Genomic DNA, 18,921 nt, shown 5'->3' on the forward strand with positions numbered 1-18,921 from the left:
TGCCTCTCCTCTCTCTGTGTAACTCTTTCAAATAAATAAATTAATTAATTAAAAAAAAAAGTCAACTATAGTCACATATGGCAACACTGGGCCTGTATTTCCGGCACGGCAGAAATTCAGCATCTACGGCCCCCTTGTAGATGGCTGCGGGATCAGTTCCCCTCCCCTCAATTCCCACTCCTGCCAGGCGAAGGCAGAGCAGCCAGCGCCACTCCCACCTATACCCGACAGCCCCCATTCAGAGACAGGCACGTGGGGCTGCCACCTCACTCGTGAGTCCCCTGGAAAACACCCGGAGGACTTCCGTGCCTGCACTCAACACAAGCTCCTAAAACAGGAACGAGCGCCGCTCTCGTCCGCTCACCTGTATTCTCTGGCATGGAAGCTTGATCGGTGTTCCTCTCCTTTTTGAAAGAGATGTTGCCAAACTGCAGCACTGAGGATACTACTTTGAGCATTGCTACAGATTTGATCAAAAGAAAAAAACATTAACACAAATATTTATCAGGACGTAGCAGAGACACACTGTAATTTATTCGGTGCTAAAAATTAGCTATGCAAAGTTTCTGGGTCAGCAACGTCTCAGGGTTTCACAAAACCCCAGGCAGCTCTCGGCGGCTGCCCAGTCCCCTTGACTTTCTAAGCCCCAGGAAAGGAGAGGGAGCCACATACACAGAATCTCTTCGTGAGAGAAGCCCATGATGTGCATCGCTTCCATGGTCTCCTGGAAGTTATCCTTGTCCTGCTGGCCGGGGATGGGAATGTAGCCATTGGAGAGAAACCTGTAGTGGTTAAACCCCTCGAGCAGCAAATCCGCTGAAAGGAGACACGAAGGAACACAATTCAGTGAATGTTCACACGCACACCAACATACGCCAGCATCCCAACAGCGCTGAGGATCCCAGGAGAGCGGGGGCTCACCACTCAACCCCTCCCCAGCACCTGCCCCCTCCCTTGGGACGCTCCTGTCCGTACACGCCATCCTCAGCACCAGTTAAGAACGATGAAGGGAAGAGCAGCGGGAAACCTCAGCAGGGGTCTCCAGGCTGGTGGTTCATGTGTCACATTTGAAACAGGATGACCGGGAAATGATGTCAGTCCTCCAGGCAACTAAACCGTGCTTTCAGGTTGAAAAACTTGAGCTGCCTTCTGAAGGAAGCCTTTCAAAAGCCAGAGCCCAGGAGGCTGGCATTATGGCATAGTAGGTTAAGTCTCTGCCTGTGGAACTAGCATCCCATATGGGTGCTGGATCGAGTCCAGGCTGCTCCGCTTCCGCTCCAGCTCCCTGCTAATAGCCTGAGAAAGCAGTGGAAGATGGCCCAAGTGCCTACATGGGAGACCCAGAAGAAGCTCCTGGTTCCTGGCTTGGGATTAGCCCAGCTCCAGCCATTGCGGCCATCTGGGGAGTGAACTGTTTCTCCCTCTGTCTCTAACTCTGCCTCTCAAATAAATGAATCTTGAAAAAAGCCACAGTCTAGATTCCTAGCTTAGCAACTGGCTGACAGCAAACGCAGGAGGGTCCACATGAAAACACAGCAGGCGTAAGACGCCAGGTGGAAGGCATAGGGTAAGGACCACACAGGTTCCCAGCCCGGCACCGGCTGGCCTGAAACACTCTCTGCTTCAGGGTGACGAGCACCTCACAGCTGAATGACAGACTATGAGGGATGCCCCCGCTGACTACTTGGACCCAGGGGCCATGAGTGAAAGGGACCTTGCTCTTCGGGAAATGTGCTCTTGTGCAGAGAAGGATGCTTCTCAGGGGAGACCAGAAGAGGCAGGGCCGCCTGCCCCAGGCAGAGGCTCCCCGGCCCTCTCATAGAGACTTTCTGCTGAGCCCCCACCCCCGTTCTTACCCACGTCACAGTTCACTTCTGTTAGGTTCTGCCTGTCTCCTCTCCCACAACATGCTGATCGACACTCGTGCTTCTGGAGCCACGTCTGCTGCAGTTAGCACCTGGCCTGCCTAACCAGCAGCCCGCGGGGCTCCTCTCCAGCCGGCGCCACCTGAAACTGCGAGCTCTTCGCTGCCTGCTTCCCCTCGCGGGTTTCCTTCCTAATGAGCTCTGAGTTTGATGCTTTCTCGGATGCCTGTGATCAGCCAAAGCCTAGAGCCCAGATGAGAAGTCTCACCTAAACGCGCCTACTGTGACCTCTGGGGGAAATACGGAAGAGCTGTGCAGGAGCGGCCCCGATTCTGGGAGTTGAAGGGGGTCCAACATGCTGCTCCCTCATACCACACAGACTTCTGACTCAGCAAAATTCTGACCAGGCCAGGAGTCTCCTCTCAAGCTGCCCAGCCCTACGCTTCCAGAATTGGTGACTCATGAAAAACAAATAAGTAAAATCCGCTACAGGCTCTTTTTACTACTAGTGTAAGCGTAGTGTGTACTCAGTTGTAAATCCAGGAATGAAAAAATTTATTCTACTTAATTTTACTATGTAAGTTTATGTATGTTTTTACTTTCACGCTTATAAATGTTGAAAGAGAATTGTGTCAGAATGCATCAACGGTCTTCTCATTAAAAAGGAATTTTTTTTTTTTTTTAAAGAAAAGAAATGAAAGTGCAAAGGATACTGTAGCAACATCCACAAGCCTGCCACTTAGGATAAAGTACTTACCCCCGGGAAGGGAACTTCAATCTTATTTTCATGATTTAACCAGCTAGAAATTGGGTGTTGTTTACAACTACTGTTTCCCATCATGGTTCTCTCTCTCAAAAAGCTTTAACATAAAAAAAATACATACATACATACATACACACACACACACATATATATATATACACACACACACACTCAGATGGATACAAAAGAGTAGCAGCCTTGGTAACCTACACTTCAGGTGCTCTCCTGCTCCAGATAACAGCTGGTAAAAGATGTGAAAAGTCCGCTCATCTTTTGCCTGACGAACAGCACGAGACTTTTCCAGAAGGTCTGAGCAAGGATGGTTAAGGAATATTGAAAAGGAAGTCATCTTTCAGTGTCTACACCAATTTACCTTGTGAAATGTTTTCATTCTCTGCTACACAGTAACTATCCTGCAACTACTCTACATGAGCTTATTTTGTGTGTGAAAACAAGCAAAAAAAACCTAGTAATTTATGTTTCCCACCAATCTCATAGAATCATTGGTCTGGGAGGGGATTTAAAAGATTAGAGGGGGCTTCTCTTACACTTCCACTCCACCCCCAACTTGGATTGCATTTAAACAACACAGCACTGTGCAAAGAGCTGTTAAAAAATGAAGAACAGCTGTTTAAGGCAAGAGAAGCCTGGCCATACCAGGATTACTCTCACAGTTTTACAAATAAGAAAACTAAGCACAAAGAAATTAGTGAAAATGACAAGGAAGCAGTGGAGCCAGGAGTCAAAACTTGGTCTGATTCCCAAAGCCCATTGTGCTGGCCTCCCAGACGCCAGGTGCCGGCCCCTGGATGTTCAGCACCAAGGCTAACTTCAAACGCCTTGAGGTCAGCTGGGGTGAGCTGACAGCTGCGATCAGTCACCACTGGCCTCCCCCAGGGCGCCTCCGAAGGACCCCGGGTCTAGCACCCACAGCTCAGCCCCAGCGTTTCAGACCACCACACCCCGTCGGGGGGCTCAGGGCTGAGGCTGGCGTGGACCTTGCAGTCTCCACAGGCCCTTGACACTCGCGGAGCGTCTGCAGGCACAGTCATCCTGGACTCGCAGGGATGCTGCTCACAGCCGTGGGAGGTGACTGCCTCTTTTGAAGTCAAGCTTCCCTGGGGCCAACACAGTAACTTAATTCTGTATGAGCCATGTAGCCTGAATTTCAAATCAGACCATCCCAGACCCATCCTGGATGCTAAGTGAAAAATGCATTCATCCGGAAGATGCTGTAACAGACTAACACCACGAAAGTTAGATGGCAGAGTCCCTGCTTGGCCATTCTCCCTTTTGCTGGCCGAGTGTATTTAGAGACATCAAACAGTGCTCATGGTCATCAGTAGTTTCTACTGCTCTTTTCCTCACCTGAGGCAGAGAAATGATGTATTGCGACCACTGGAGATGATTCTAACAATTATCGGAACAGCTAACAGCACCCCTTTCTAGTTCAGAACCATTTGTTTCATGACCTCTCCTTCCACATTTGCTTTGGGGATGAGGACATCTATCATTTCTACCTGACACAAGCTGAAATGACTTTACATGACCTGTTTCAGTGAGTGTATGCTCGTGCCACTAACATCACAAGGAGACAGCAAAAAACATGGATAAGCAATAGCTGGAGAGCAGCACCACCCAGCGTTATCTGAACATCCTATGCCCCTGCAACACACACATACTGGAGGACTCTCTACGTCCCCAGCCATGGGAACCATGTATGCCTTGGTTTCTTAAAACAGCAACAAAAACCACCATTTTGGAGTTACAAGTGAGAGTATCCGAGCAAGCGACGTAATCTCTGGGCTTGCGTCTTGTCATCTGGACAATGGGGGTGAGACCACAGGGGGCTGCCTTGAGGCTGGAGGAAAATTACATCATTCTTTTTCTTGGGTTATGGGATTGTGGAAATGGATACATGTTTCAATGTTGGCCCCAACGATATAGCCAGTTACATCAAAGTTGATCCGAATAAATTTGCCCTGGAAGCAAAGAGAAAAATGAAAAGAAGTCAGGACACAGAGGATATGAACACTATAGTAAGATACTAAGACAATGTGCCCTGCCAAGTATCCATATGAATTGGGCACAAAGTCAACATTATACATTGCTTCAAATAAAAAGAAAAGAAAAGCCTCAATACATTTAAAAAATAGCAAAAGGATAGGCTACTTTCCTGGACTGTAACAGATAAAATTATAAATAAAAGTAATGAAAACCCCAGCATTCAAAACTTTAAAAAAACTTTTCTAAATAATTCGAGATATGAGAGATTTTCATAGCTTTAAAGGAGTACTACATCCAGCTTTCTCCTGATAGATGTGAAAATCTGAGTAATATTACACAATTTCCTAGGAAATAAGAAATCCAGTCAAGCAAGAGAAAAGTTGGACACAGTGTAATCGTAAAAACAATGAAATAAAATTACTCCTTTAAAAATGTTGACTTGATCGTACGAAATAGTTTTATGCATTTGTGAGGACTAGCTCATGTCTTTACTATATGATTACGTTAATGAAAGAGAAAACAGCCATTATCTCATAGCTATCATAACACCAAACAGGCAAAGTAGCACCAAAAAAGGAAAAGCAAGCCAAGTCAAATACAGTCACTTCTTTCTTACAAATATGGACAGAAAAGACCAGATTGGAGATTTTGCAGAATAAAGAGACATCAGCAGCGGCAGAGGCTGCTATTTTCTAGGACTGATCCTAGCGAGCCAGCACTATTATTCACACGGGAGTCCAGTCAGGAGTCACAGGCTGGCTCTGAAGTTCACTGGGGCATGGGAAAGACCTGGGGCAGGAGCAGCAATGCCGAGGAAGAGCGCCACGGCTGGAGGACTCACGCTACTTGGTTTCAGAAAGCTGCAAGTGCAACAGGACAGCGTGTTACTGCTTCAAGGCCGGAGACACAAGTCAACGGAACAGAATCCAGAAGCAGACCATGCACACATGACCACGTCAATGTACTGTCAGCAAAAGGCCATGGCAATTTAATGGGGACAGACGGGTCTTTAAAGTGAACCTACAGCTTTACTTCACATTGTATACAAAAACAAACTCAAAGTAGATTACAGATCCGAATGTGCAGACTAAAAAGTGTAAAACTTCTCAAACAGGAGAAAATCTTTATGATCTTAAGTTAGATAAAGATTTCTTAGGTACAATGCAAACAGCATGAACCATAAAATTTAAAAGTTGATAAGATGGGGGGCCGGCACTGTGGTGTAGCGGGTAAAGCTGCTGCCTGCAATGCCGGCATCCCCTATGGGCACCGGTTCGAGTCCCGGCTGCTCCTCTTCCAATCCAGCTCTCTGCTATGGCCTGGGAAAGCAGTAGAAGATGGCCCAAGTCCTTGGGCCCCTGCACCCACATGGGAGAGCCGAAAGAAGCTCCTGGTTCCTGGCTTCGGATCGGCACAGCTCCTGCCGTTGTGGCCAATTGGGGAGTGAACCAGCAGATGGAAGACCTCTCTCTCTACTTCTCCTCTCTCTGTGTAACTCTTTCAAATAAATAAAATATATCTTTAAAAAAATTGATAAGATGGATTTCAGCAAAAATGTAAACTTCTGTTCTTCAAAAGACACCATCAAGAAAATGAAAAGAGAAGCCACAAACGTGAGAGAACATTTGTGAAACACATTACGAGATGAATTACTGCCTGCAAAAAATTCTTACAGCTCAACAGCAAAGCAAACAACCTAGTTTAAAAAATAGAAAAACTAAGTAAAAGACTTGAACAGACACTCATTAAGTGACTGTGGTCAATAAGCGTGGGAAAAGCTACTCAATATCACTAGTTGTTAGGGAAATCCACATGAAGATGGCCACAGCAAGATACCACTGTATGTTCACTAGAATGGGAGAACGGTGAGAATGCAGGACAACCACACGTCTCACACAACCTTGGCGAGATGCAACATGGTACAGCACTGTGGGAAACAGCGTGCCGTTTTCTTACACATAAACAGTTGCCAGATGACCCAGCAACCCCACTTCTAGGAAGTTACCCAGGAGAAACGAACGTTCACGTCCACACGGTCGAGCACCTGAATGTTTGTAACCACTTCATTATTATCAGCGCCAAACGGGAAGCAACCTAAAAGCCCACCAAGTACTGAATGACTATAGGAACTGTGGTCTGTTCACACAGTGGAACCCTGCGCTGCTGGGCAACAAAAAGGAACAGCGAGTGCCCGGGTTCAGTTCTCAGTTCTGGCTCCTGACTCCAGCTTCCCACCTATTACAGACCCTACGGGGCAGCAGTGACGGCTCAAGTGACTGGCTCCCCCGACCGCCGCGGGAGATCTGGATTGTGTTCCTGGGCCCCGACTCCGGCCTCGGCCCAGCCCTGCCTGTTGTGGGCAGGCATTTGAGGAGTAAGTTAGCAGATGGAAGCTCTCTCTCTCAAACGGAAGGAAGGAAGAGAGGGAGGAAGGGACAGAGGGAGGGCGGGAGGAAGGGGAATCCTGCAATGCACTCAACATGGATGTTACGCTGCATGAAAGAAGTCTGACATAAACCACTACACTTTGCACAGTAAGATTTACCTGGAATTCTAAAGAGAAGAAACCACAGGGACAGAAAACAGTTTGGTGCAGCAGTTAAGCCACTGCGTGGGATGTCTGCATATTGGAGTCCCCGGGTTCAAACCCCAGCTCCGCTGTCCATTCCAGCTTTCTGCTGATGTGTACCTTGGGAAGTGGCAGGTGGAGACCGGGACTGAGTTCCTGGCCCAGCCCTGGCTGGTACAGGCATCTGGGGAGTGACCCAGCAGTTGGGAGACCTCTCTGTCTCTCTGCTTTTCAACTAAATAAAATAAATATGCAAAAAATTGTATAAACAGTGTTGTTTTCTCCAGTGTTTACTCCAAGCAGAACACATTAGTAGTCCGTTTGGGGATGACACCACCAGAGCTTATAAACTGCATTTTCTTGGGAATAAACTATACTTCAACAACTGATTTTTTTTCAAGAAAAAAATGGAGGACATTTTACAAAAATCAAGAATCCATCTATTTGTGCTTGGCATTATGAACATTACGAAGAACTCACTGGTTTTCCCCTTGTGAAAAATCCAACCCGAGCAAGCCACACAAGGGGACATGGGAGCAAAGTCCCTGGGTGCTGATTTGCTGTTGGCGAGGAGCAAAGTAGTCAGCTCATGTGGCAAGTCCTAGCCCACGACAGTACGCCCCGCAGCTCCTTCTAACTCTGCCTCCAGCAAGATGTCAACCCGCGGCTTCCTATAATCTCCAAGCCTTGCTCGGCTCTGGCAAACGCCCAGGGATGAGATTCCCCCGAGGTGCCACACCACTGTAGTGAGAGACGTGCATTCCACAGAGGGTCTGCTCCCAAGGCCATACAACTCTCGAGGAGTTCAAGGAGGAGCCACAAGCACGATTCCCACAAGGAGCAAAGGCATTTGTGGCTAATGGACTCTTACCACCTCTTACAAGGCCATGTACAAAAAAAGTAATTGTTCTACACAATAAATGATCAAAACAAATGGTGAAACCAGAAATATTCTGGACATGGATCTGAGTGTGAGTGTGTGGATGACAGAACAGGTGAAACTGGGACCTCCTTGCGAAGAATGGTGTCAGTCCCAACACCTACAATGTCTTCCGGCCTAGAAGCTGATCCCATGTCACTGAGATAATAATCTAAACCCCATTGGAGACGACAACGCAAGGCTGCTTGACTACCAGGGGCGGGTGTCCTGGTAATTTTCTTCTGTGTAGAACATGTTATTTGCAGCAGGCAAGTGGTGTAGCAGTGAAGTAGCCATGTGGAACAACCACATCCCATATCTCAGTGCCTGCGTTTGAGTCTGGGGTCTGTTCCTGATCCTAGCTTCCTGCTAATGGGTGCCCATGTTGGAGGTGGTTCAAGTAATTAGCTACCTGCCACTCATGTGGGAGAACTAGACAGCTCCTGGCTCTGAACTGGCCCAGCCCTGGCTGTTATAGGCATTTTGGGGAAAATGAACCAGTGAATGGGGGACTCTCTCTTGGTCTGCCTCTCTTTCAAATTTAAATATATATATATATATATATATATACACATATATATTAAAAACAGAACTTGTTAATTAAAATTCACATAATAAAAATAGCAATTTGTGTGGCTGGTCAGTTTTGTTTTATGGAGGATAGAGTTTTGTTTGCATTTTTTGTAAACGGGGAGAAAAATTTTCCCTCTTTTTGAGACACGCTCTTGTGAATCATATAAACGCTACTTTTATACAAGTAACAACTTTACGCAAATAATGTAATTACAGCATTCAGAGCTGATGAGCTAATGCTCCCCTCTCCGGACTTAAGGTCTTTCCATCCCTGGAGAGCACGCGGTGCAGGCGCTTCTGTGCACAGCCGAGAATCTCCAGAGAACGTAGAGGAAGGAGGAGAAGGTGCACAGAAACGGGGCCGCGGGAGCCGAGCACCTTAGAGTTGATCAAGTATTTCACTGGTTTCAAGCTCGGTGGTTCTTGGTTTATTTGTAAGTTCTTCAGAAATAAAGTCACTACAAAGGGTGGTGGTGCTGGGGCCAGCAGAACACACAGTGGCCCGAGGGCACCGCAGATGGGAAAGCTCTGCCTCTCTCTCCCTGCACTCTGCCTTCTAGACAGACAGATAAAAGCGTAAAGTTCCTTGGCATGCCGCACCTGATCTCAGCTCTAAGCTGTACAGGAATCCACTATTTGAGAGACGTGACATCTGGGCTAAGAGCTACTCCAAGCAGCAAATGTAGATGCTTCTCTCTCTCTCTCCTGCCAGCAGACTGTCACTTGTTGCCCCTGTATGACAGCTCGTAATTTTGCCGAAGCAAAGAAGGCCTTACTTATTCTGTAGCTGTGGAACACTTTCAATTTTAGATTTATCCTCACCAGTCAGAATGGTCAATCCAAATTTTTTTTTCCATTGCTACATCATCTGCTTCCTCCTAGTAACGTCTGTACCTGTACCTGCCTTCACCTGTCCACTTGTGAACTGCAACAGATAACGTTGTGGGAAGTACACAAAGATCACACAAGATGAAAAAACACTGTCAGATGTTCTTGCAGCAAAACAGATGGTCTAGATTCTTGTGCAAGATACTGAACAAGGACGTTCTTCCTACTGAATGACTAATTGGATGTTAATACCATGCTTCCTTTCTGTCCTTAGAAATATGTATTGTTCTAGAGTTGGAGAAAATCGTAGGTGCTATCTGAGGACTCAAGTGGAGACCCTGCTTCTGGAGTGAATCTCCCCGTCACCGTCAGAGCCCCCGGGTGCTCTGTCTCTACATCCGCCTCCTCATGAAGTCTACCATCTGTGAAGTGGTTGCCTCTTTGCCTTTAGGGATAGAAAATGGAAACTTCTGGTTTTCAACTACGTCCACTGGAATCTAAAAGGAGACTATAAAGTTGGCTCTAGCCTTTTTTCCATACTTTCTGGTATTATTTTGGGTGATATCATCAGCAAACTAAAGGATGACACAATAGTTACTGCAGCCTCCTCTAGGCAGTTCCATTCTTGTAATCCTTTTTAAAAGCATAGTTGGGAAAAAATGCTGTGTAACGATGAACAGATTCCTAGGGTGAGGAAAGAGTAATATGCTTTCAGATGAAGTGGAATGCATAAAATCTGTTCTCTTTCTATCAATAATTAAAGAGTGAAGAAAAAAGATTACTAATATTCCACACTATATATCTTAGGTTCATGTGGTAATTACAAGAGGGAATGAATTTTATTCTATTTTTAAAATGAGTATATTTTGTCTTTGTTCCTTGGAAGAACCCTAGGAGAGAATTAAGATATAAAAATGATTAGTCCTAAGTATTAGTTCTACCTAGGACTGTTATTAAAAAAAAAAAAAAAAAAACTCAGACTAAAATTGGATCCTGATGTTATACTGAGGGTTGAAAGTCTATATAAATTTTAAACAGCTGAATTATCTATACAATACTGAGTTAATTAGAAAGTGCTATTTTAAGAGACAGAAGTCACAAGACAGTGTTATTACTCCATGGCTACAAGGATATACTGCCAGCAAACTGCTGGAACAAATACTTTCTCAAACTTCTCATTTTAACACAGCGAAAAGGTTAATCAAAATCATATGGTATCACCTAATTCTTACCTAAGAAAATATTTTACTTTTGAAAATCTGTTATATCCAGTAATAAAAACTTTCAGCTTTCAACAACATGTCTGTTTAGTTTCTTTATGAAGTATGTATCCACATAGTCTTTAAGCTTTCAACTCTTTATACTAGCTGCTATTCTTTTGTCTGTACCACTTTGGTTTAAATTAGAAATTCAAAATTCATCCAATTTAAAAAAAAAACAACTCTTTATTTGGACGAAAAGATAAAGTTAATGTATAGAAAACTTAGAGCTCCAGTAATTTTGAGGTTTAATCTTCAACATTTCCCATTTAGTGACTCTCTCTCCTCCCCCCTTTAAGGGAGATTACAATGGGAAAGAAGTGAGACTCAACAGCAAAATGGAAGCAGATGAAGGTTCTGGCCTTTTGAACAAGCAAAGTATACAGAAATGTCCTCAGATAATTCAGACCGTGGTCCGTGCAAGGATAAACAAGCCAAGTCACCAACATGCAGCACTCTGCTCCCTGGGACGTCTCCCTGGCCGGCTGTCCCTTTCACAGCTGGAGGCCATACCTGCTCTAGCCATTGCTGCCGGAGCAATCTTCTGGGTACACGAAAATGCTCAGGAAGAGGGCCACAAAAGAGGACATAAAGAGAAAAGGGGTGGAGCAGTAGGAGCACAGCCTGGGGAGGAGGGAGAGTAGACCCAGGCTGTCGCCCACCTGCTTCCTCTCTTCATACCCTGGAACAATCCAGCATCTCTGAGAACAGCCTCTTTTGTTACTAATAATCTTGGTTATAAGCCAAAGCTCTAGAATTTATTCTGTTTTGAAAACATCTGAATGACACAAAAACCTTACAAGGTTGAACAACTCTAAGTGACGCGACATTTGTGCTCAGATATTTTATAAGGTCCAGCCAAGCACTTTGACAGCACGGTAACATTTCAGACACAGGGAAATACTTTACTGAACGTCCCACAAATGATCTCGGGTTTCAACGCTCCCCTTGCTGCTGCTCATACAGGCAGGAGGAGTGTGCGGCTGTCTGGGGGCCATGCCTCGGGCTGGACAGTCACCACAGGAGTAGAATGACCGTGCTTTCTTCTATAGGGTCATGTAGGACAGGGAATACAACCTGGGAGTTAAAAAGCCTTATATGTGCGATACTCTTTCAGAAACAAAAATCTAGAAAAATCTGGAAAACAACAAGAGTTTGATTGTCCTCTATCTTTTAAACACAGGTCAAAAAATTTGGGCTGAAAATGTCTACTTCATATTTGATTTCCATAAATATCAGATTATGGAATTGAGAGTATTCAAGCAGAATTTCACCAACAGGGGCCGGCACTATAATTTTAATGGGTTAAGTTTTCACCTGCAACATTGGCATCCCATATGAGAACTTAGTTTGAGTCCTGGCTACTCCACTTCTGATCCAGTTCCCTGCTGATGTGCCTGGGAAAGCAGTGGAAGATGGCCCAAGTGCTTGGGTCCCTGCCACCCATGTGGGAGACCCAGAAGCAGCTCCTAGCTCCTGGCTTTGGCCTGGCCCAGCAGATGGAAGATCTCTATATCTCTCCATGTCTTCCTCTCTTTCTTTGTAACTCTGCCTTTCAAAAAAATAAATCTTGAAAATAAAAAAGAATTTCGCCAACAAAAATAGGGAAAAGAATGAAAACCATGACAAGGACAGTATGTACTGATTGTAGTTAATACTTTTAAAAGATTTATTTATTTATTTGAAAGAGTTATACAAAGAGAGGAGAGGCAGAGAGAGAGAGAGAGAGAGAGAGAGAGAGGGGTCTTCCATCCAATGGTTCACTTCCCAACTGGCTGCAACAGCTGGAGCTGTGCCAATCCAAAGCCAGGAGCCAGGAGCTTCTTCCAGGTCTCCCACATGGGTGCAGGGGTCTAAGGACTTGGGCCATCTTCTACTGCTTTCCCAGGCTATAGCAGAGAGCCGGATAGAAAGAGGAGCATCTGGGACTAGAACCGGTGCCCATATGGGATGCTGGTGCTTCAGGTCAGGGTGTTAACCCACTGCGCCTCAGCGCCAGCCCCAAGTTAACACATTTTGATGTCATATACTTTTTGTGCATCATGCCATGGATTAAGATTACACAACAGAAGAGTTCTGGATAGCACAGGCAATTATAATTTTCTTAAAAAATAAACTGTAAGGAATTTCACTTAAAAAATACCAGGAAAATTTGGATATCTGGTATTTTGATACCATGAAGGAAACAAGAATGGGGCCAGTGTTGTGGGGCAGCAGGTTAAGCTGATGCTTCAACTTATCGGAGTGCTGTCAGGCTCCATGCTACCACACCTGGGAAAGCAGCGGACCAAGTACTTGGGCCTCTATCACCCATGTGGGAAACCCAGATAAAGTTCCTGGCACCAGGCTTCTGCCTGGCCCAGACCTACCTGTTGTGGCCATTTGGGGAGTGAACCAGCAGATGGAAGATCTCTCTCTATCCTTTTTTTTCTATCTCTCTGCCTTTCAAATAAACTGATAAATAACTCTTTTTAAAAAGAAAAGAAAATCCTGTTAGTTTCCAAAATTTCATTTGTTTGGAAATGGCATCTTTTCTGAACTTGCTCTGAGGTGGTTACAACACATCTGTAGTAATCAAACCTAGACTGCCATTTAGCAAATTAATATGGGGGCAATATGGGTTTGTTTCATGTTCTGCAAACATTTTCCTCCCTTTCTAATTTGGTACCAGAAGCTGTGGTTTGCTTTTAAGCACCTCGGCGTTGAGAGGGGTGTGTGAGTGAGCCTGGTTTCATTTCCACCCTGGAGACAGCTATCGCTCTGAATGAGGAAACCCATCCTAGGAGTAACGAGCTAGCACTTAATCCAAAGGCCAGATGGCTACCTTAAATGCTTCGGCTCTCTTAATCTCCAGATGACACCAGAAGCTCTGTGATGAGCAAAACGAGTTTTCATGTGAGCTAAGTGGCCTTGTTACTTAGCGTGATGGATAGTGGAAATTACTGGGGAAATATGAATAGTGCTAAAGAGACACAGACAGACCCTGCCTGCTCTGGGATGAACAAGTGGACTCCAGGGAGCCCCGAGGGCTGTCTGCGTGGGAGCGCTGCCAGAGGCCTGACCGTGCCAGGGCTGCGTGTTCTGACGCCCTTGTTTTTGCCTCTGTCAATCTTCTGGGAAAGCTGTGGGCAGAGGCTCTCAGTCAACAGATTTGGGTTGCCATCAATGCACACGACCGTTTCTTTCGTGCTTGCTCGCTAATCAATGAACGTGAGGGTGCACAACTCCCACTCATGTGGCACTTGGGAACTGCCAAACCTTCTTAATGCCCATCTAGAGAAGAAGGTGCAAACAAGGATTTGTGCAGATAGAGAAAGCGATTCTCACTGAAACTTTGAGGGAAGATGTGTCTGCTGATCTAAAACGATCATTCTGCAGTGCAAGTCCCTGTTTTAAAAGCTCCATTATGAGAGATTCATTTTACATAAATCGCCTCCATCTGGAATGCATTTTTCTTCCCCATAAACAGAGAGCTGGACTAACTGTGGACGATTATTTTCATAAGGGCAATGCTCTCCTAAAGAATCCCCTTTTAATATGAACCACACGCTGGCATCTTTGAAAGAAATGATGTTCTTCAGGAAATTAGTCGTCTGTATCAGATCAAAGAAACGGAACCAAATGGGTTCTAAAGTGGTATGGAGTTTGTAGCTTCAACATTCGCAGTGCCAAGCGTGTGGCTTGTAAATAATGCCTGCATGGAAGTTCACCGTACACATAACTCACTTCTTTCCCAGCCCGACACCCGGCCTGTCTGTGGAGCCACTGCCTCCCACACATCTTCCACCCATGCTTCTAAAACGGGGTCCTCATGTTCTCAGAACCAGCCGCCCATGCAGCACGTAACCCTGAGCTCATCTGTACAACACCAGGGCATGTCACCGAAAATTCCTGAAGGTCAAAGCCACAGCAAAGGGGAGCCCTGGGAGGCTGGAAGCTTGGTGTGGGAGAGAATCAGCCCTTAGTACTAGGCATTTGCATTGTAACTAACCGAATTCTGTAAATAAGCCTTCCTCTGTACTACGTACAGAGGAAAACCAGACAGACCAGGCCCCGACCCTCAGAGGTCTGATGTCCTAGCAAAGGGGGGTGACAATTCAGCAGGCATTAGCTAGAGACTGTGATGACTGCTAGGAGGAAAAGAAACAGGGCGTGGTGACAGCGGGGCCTGCTCAGAGCGGGTGCCAGACCAGCGAGGCAGACAGGCGCGGACAGGGAGCAACACGGGGAGACCAGATGCATAGCCTACAGGCTCCCCCTCCAGCCGAGCCGTGGGCCGGGAACAAAAGGCTGGCCGGAGGAGGGTTCCTGGCCATGTTGTTTTCTTAGGTTGTTGCTGCTGTTTTTATTCCTATCTAAGCTTAAGCAACTGGATAATCTGAGGGTAATCTTCACCAACCCCAGACATAAGCGAACAAATCTGGAAGGGAAAAAGAGAAGATTTCCATTTGGACTACATTACATGTGAGAAATCTACTGGACATCCAGAGATGTCAATTAAAGGAATACAGTCCCTGGCAAAGAAGAGGCACTTAATAATGAAATTGTCCAACAGATTAAAACCATATAAAATCATATAAAATTTAATTTAAAAAACCGAGGCAACACTGGTCACTTTTTTTTTTTTTTTTTTTTTTTGACAGGCAGAGTGGACAATGAGAGAGAGAGAGAGAGAGACAGAGAGAAAGGTCTTCCTTTGCTGTTGGTTCACCCTGCAATGGCCGCTGCGGCCGGCGCACCACACTGATCTGAAGCCAGGAGCCAGGTACTTATCCTGGTCTCCCATGAGGGTACAGGGCCCAAGGACTTGGGCCATCCTCCACTGTACTCCCAGGCCATAGCAGAGAGCTGGCCTGAAAGAGGGGCAACCGAGACAGAATCTGGCGCCCCGACCGAGACTAGAACCCAGAGTGCCGGTACCGCAGGCGGAGGATTAGCCTATTGAGCAGCAGCGCCAGCCAACACTGGTCACTTTCAAACCCCCTGAGAACCAGAGCACTGGCAACATTCACAGAAAAACACTGAGGGGTCCTGTCACGAAGCACTGTTGAACCAATGAGACTGATCACTCGCTTTTCGTGAAACTCCTAACATCGACGACTTGTTTAGTGTTGTGTAGTTGATGCTTTACCGTAATTGTAGAGAGCAACTGAGCTATTTCTAAACAGCAATTCAATATCCATTCAATAAAGGTGGACTCTTCAAACCCAAAGTCAACACTGTAAAGATATCTTTGTTTATTGGTTGGGGAAATAGCTTTGTCCAAGAACATGGCCTTACTCTAAAACCTCTTACCTATAAAGACCAGCTTTTAATATATTGACTGAGCCCTCTTAGTAATCGCTTAGTCATCCATCCAGTAGTGCAAGCGCTATGGAAGGTGGTATCTGCTGAAGCAGGTCTGATGAGGCACTGGTTCTTGTACCTTTCCTATGTGGAGTGCCACAAGGTGGCTAGAAAACAATCCAAGATCCCGTTCCCACCAGAATACAAAATAGGGTCCAACCAGAGTTACTGGTATCACCCTCTGCAATAGGAGGTGTTAAGCAAAAGTACTGGGGCCGGTGCTGCGTGTAGTAGGTGAAGCCACCGCTTGCAGTGCTGGCATCCCATATGGGTGCCAGTTCAAAACCCAGCTGCTCCACTTCCAATCCAGCTCTCTGCTGTGGCCTGGGAAAGCAGTGGAAGATGGTCCAAGTCCTTGGGCCCCTGCACCAGCGTGGGAGACCCGGAAGAAGCTCCTGGTTCCTGACTTCGGATCGGCCCAGCTCTGGCTATTGTGGCCATTTGGGGAGTGAACCAGCAGATGGAAGACCTCTCTCTCTCTCTCTCTCTCTCTGCCTCTCTGTAACTCTGCCTTTCAAATAAATAAATAAATCTTTAAAAAAAAAAAAAGTGACAAGCATTAAGGAAACACACATATTATTTTGCAAATACATTTCCAAAAGCAATTCCTTGGCATAACAGGTATTCTGGGCGGGGTGACTCTTGGTTGTGGAGATTCTGCTATGCCTGGCAGGATATCCATGGGCACCCCGGCTTCTACCCTTCAGGGGTCACAGCTGAACAAACAAAAATGTCTGCAGACACTTCAGCTTCCACTGGCAGCCTCTGATGAAGCGCTAACCGATCTCAGGCAATGACAGTTATGTATTCTGCACAGGCTCATGACGGAGGTCCCTCTGAGGGTTCACGGTCTCCAGCCCCTAAGAGAACACAGCAGCAGGGTGCAGCTGACCCTCAGGGCATTGTCAGAAGACTGCGAGTGCGCTCTTGGCTTACTCTGGGCAGGGCGGGGAGCCAGCTGCTCTTGTACCATGAGGACTCTCATGCAGCCCAGCAGCGAGGCCTGAAAACTGAGGAACCAAGGCCACTGCCAACAGCCAAGGGAACCAGGGCCTCCATGTGCACCGAAAGGAAGACCCTCTGGCCTCAGGCAGCCCCAGAATTCTGTAGCTCGAGCCAACATCCTAAGGTCAGCCACAGAGGGACCCTGAGCCAGAACCACCTGGCTGGGCTGCTACTGAATTCCTGCCCCACAGAAAATGTGAGATAAGATTCGAGGCTCATTTGCTACCTAGCCATTGACAACGATTCCAGAACTTCAACTGTCCCAAACACAAAAATAATGAGGAGAAATGTATGCTGCAGGTAGAGAAATCCTTCCTGTGGAGGAACAGGATCACCACGTTGCTCACCAAAGGACACAAATCATGGCTCAGTGGTGATTTATCTTGTCTGGCAAACATGAGACAACCAGGCACAAAACTGCTCCTCTTGAATCTAGAGTGTGGCTCAGGCGAAGGGGAAGGTGCAGGATAGACCGGCAGCTTGATTTATGTGGTAGAGTAAAGGATTTTCCATGCAAACACCCTTGGAAAGCTTCATGGAGTGTCACATACCAAAGCTGGGAGCTCACTGTCTCTTCCCTCCCATCACACAGCCACTAAACACAGGGCTGTCCAGTGGCAGCAGTGCAAGATTTCACCACGGCGCAGGCTAGTGGGGCTGACCCAGGGGGCGACAGAAATCCCACAAGGGGCTCAATCTTTATAAATGCAGGCAGCCAGGGCATGCTTCCTCCAGACACGGGCACACTGGCCACCCCACTTTGCACACAAAAAGCTGAAACCAATGGAATGTGGCTTCAGATTTCATCTTATTTGGAATCAGTAATATTCCAAACACACAGACCCCTGTTCCTTATGTGACGTGGGAGGCCCCTTCTCGGAGCAGGTAGTGGGCTACCCTGGGCCATCCCCCTGTCCTGTGTCACAGACCTCAGGAGACAGGCCTTTCAAGAGGGGATCAGGTTCACACAAAGTTGTTACAGTGGCCCTAACCAGATACAAATGGTGTCCTGAAGAGAGGGGACTGAGACACAGACGAGCACACAGGAAAGGCCACGAAGAGACAGGAGGAGCAGGCAGCCACTTGCAAAGGGGAGACAACTCAGAAGAAACCAAACCTGCCAAAACCTTGATCTCTGACACTCAGGGAAATTAATGCCCGTTGTTTAAGTCCCCTGGCCTGCGACACTTGCTCACAGCCGCGGGCAAACTCGTGCCGAGGGTGTTCAGGTTACCTCTGGGCTTGATGAGCCTGACACTGGTCCCCTCTGCTTGTCACAGAGCACGTCACATTCCCAGTTAAAAAAGGAACATCACCATGGGGGCAGAGTCCTGGACACGCATCAGCCTGGAAGTAAGCGATGCCTGAAGATCCTCTCCCACCAATGACGAAGGAAAGGGCTACAGAACCTTGGGGACCGTAAGGCTGGGCAAAGGAAGTGCTGAAGGGATGAACCATGGGTTCAGAGAGGACTGGCCACTAACGTGTGGACTGCCAACAGCTGCAGCGGGGAGCACGTGTCTTTGAGGTCACAGTGATGTCGCCATCACTGCATTTAGGCCCAGGCAGATGGAGCAGGGGAAGCAGAGCTCAAGGAAGTAAGAGGGAGAGCAGTTTTTAAAGAGAAGTAGTAGCAGTAACAAAGGCTCTTCATGTCCCTATCCCACGGATACAGCAAGACAGGAAAAAAATATCTGCCATATGTGATATCAACTTTGATGAACATTTACTGTGCTAAGTACTCAGAGTGCACAGCAGGGAATCCGCACACCACATTAACACCCCCA

At 46.7% G+C, this 18,921-nt stretch overlaps 1 protein-coding gene across 22 annotated transcripts in view; it reads right to left on the minus strand.

Annotated features, from left to right (window-relative positions):
* Positions 1-18,921, minus strand: part of MYH10 (myosin heavy chain 10) — a 139,899-nt gene that overhangs the window by 56,635 nt on the left and 64,343 nt on the right. For all 22 annotated transcript variants that reach the window (XM_089318338.1, XM_089318341.1, XM_089318339.1 and 19 more), the window contains 4 exons: positions 4,547-4,610; positions 2,839-2,937; positions 673-816; positions 365-460 (listed from right to left, as the gene is read on the minus strand). In XM_089318338.1, the coding sequence (XP_089174464.1) occupies positions 365-460; positions 673-816; positions 2,839-2,937; positions 4,547-4,610 (403 nt within the window). The remainder of the gene's footprint in view (positions 1-364; positions 461-672; positions 817-2,838; positions 2,938-4,546; positions 4,611-18,921) is intronic.

This window comes from Oryctolagus cuniculus, chromosome 17 (genome assembly GCF_051225735.1).
Source record: "Oryctolagus cuniculus isolate XC-2025 breed Fujian yellow rabbit chromosome 17, ASM5122573v1, whole genome shotgun sequence".
NCBI lineage: Eukaryota > Metazoa > Chordata > Mammalia > Lagomorpha > Leporidae > Oryctolagus > Oryctolagus cuniculus.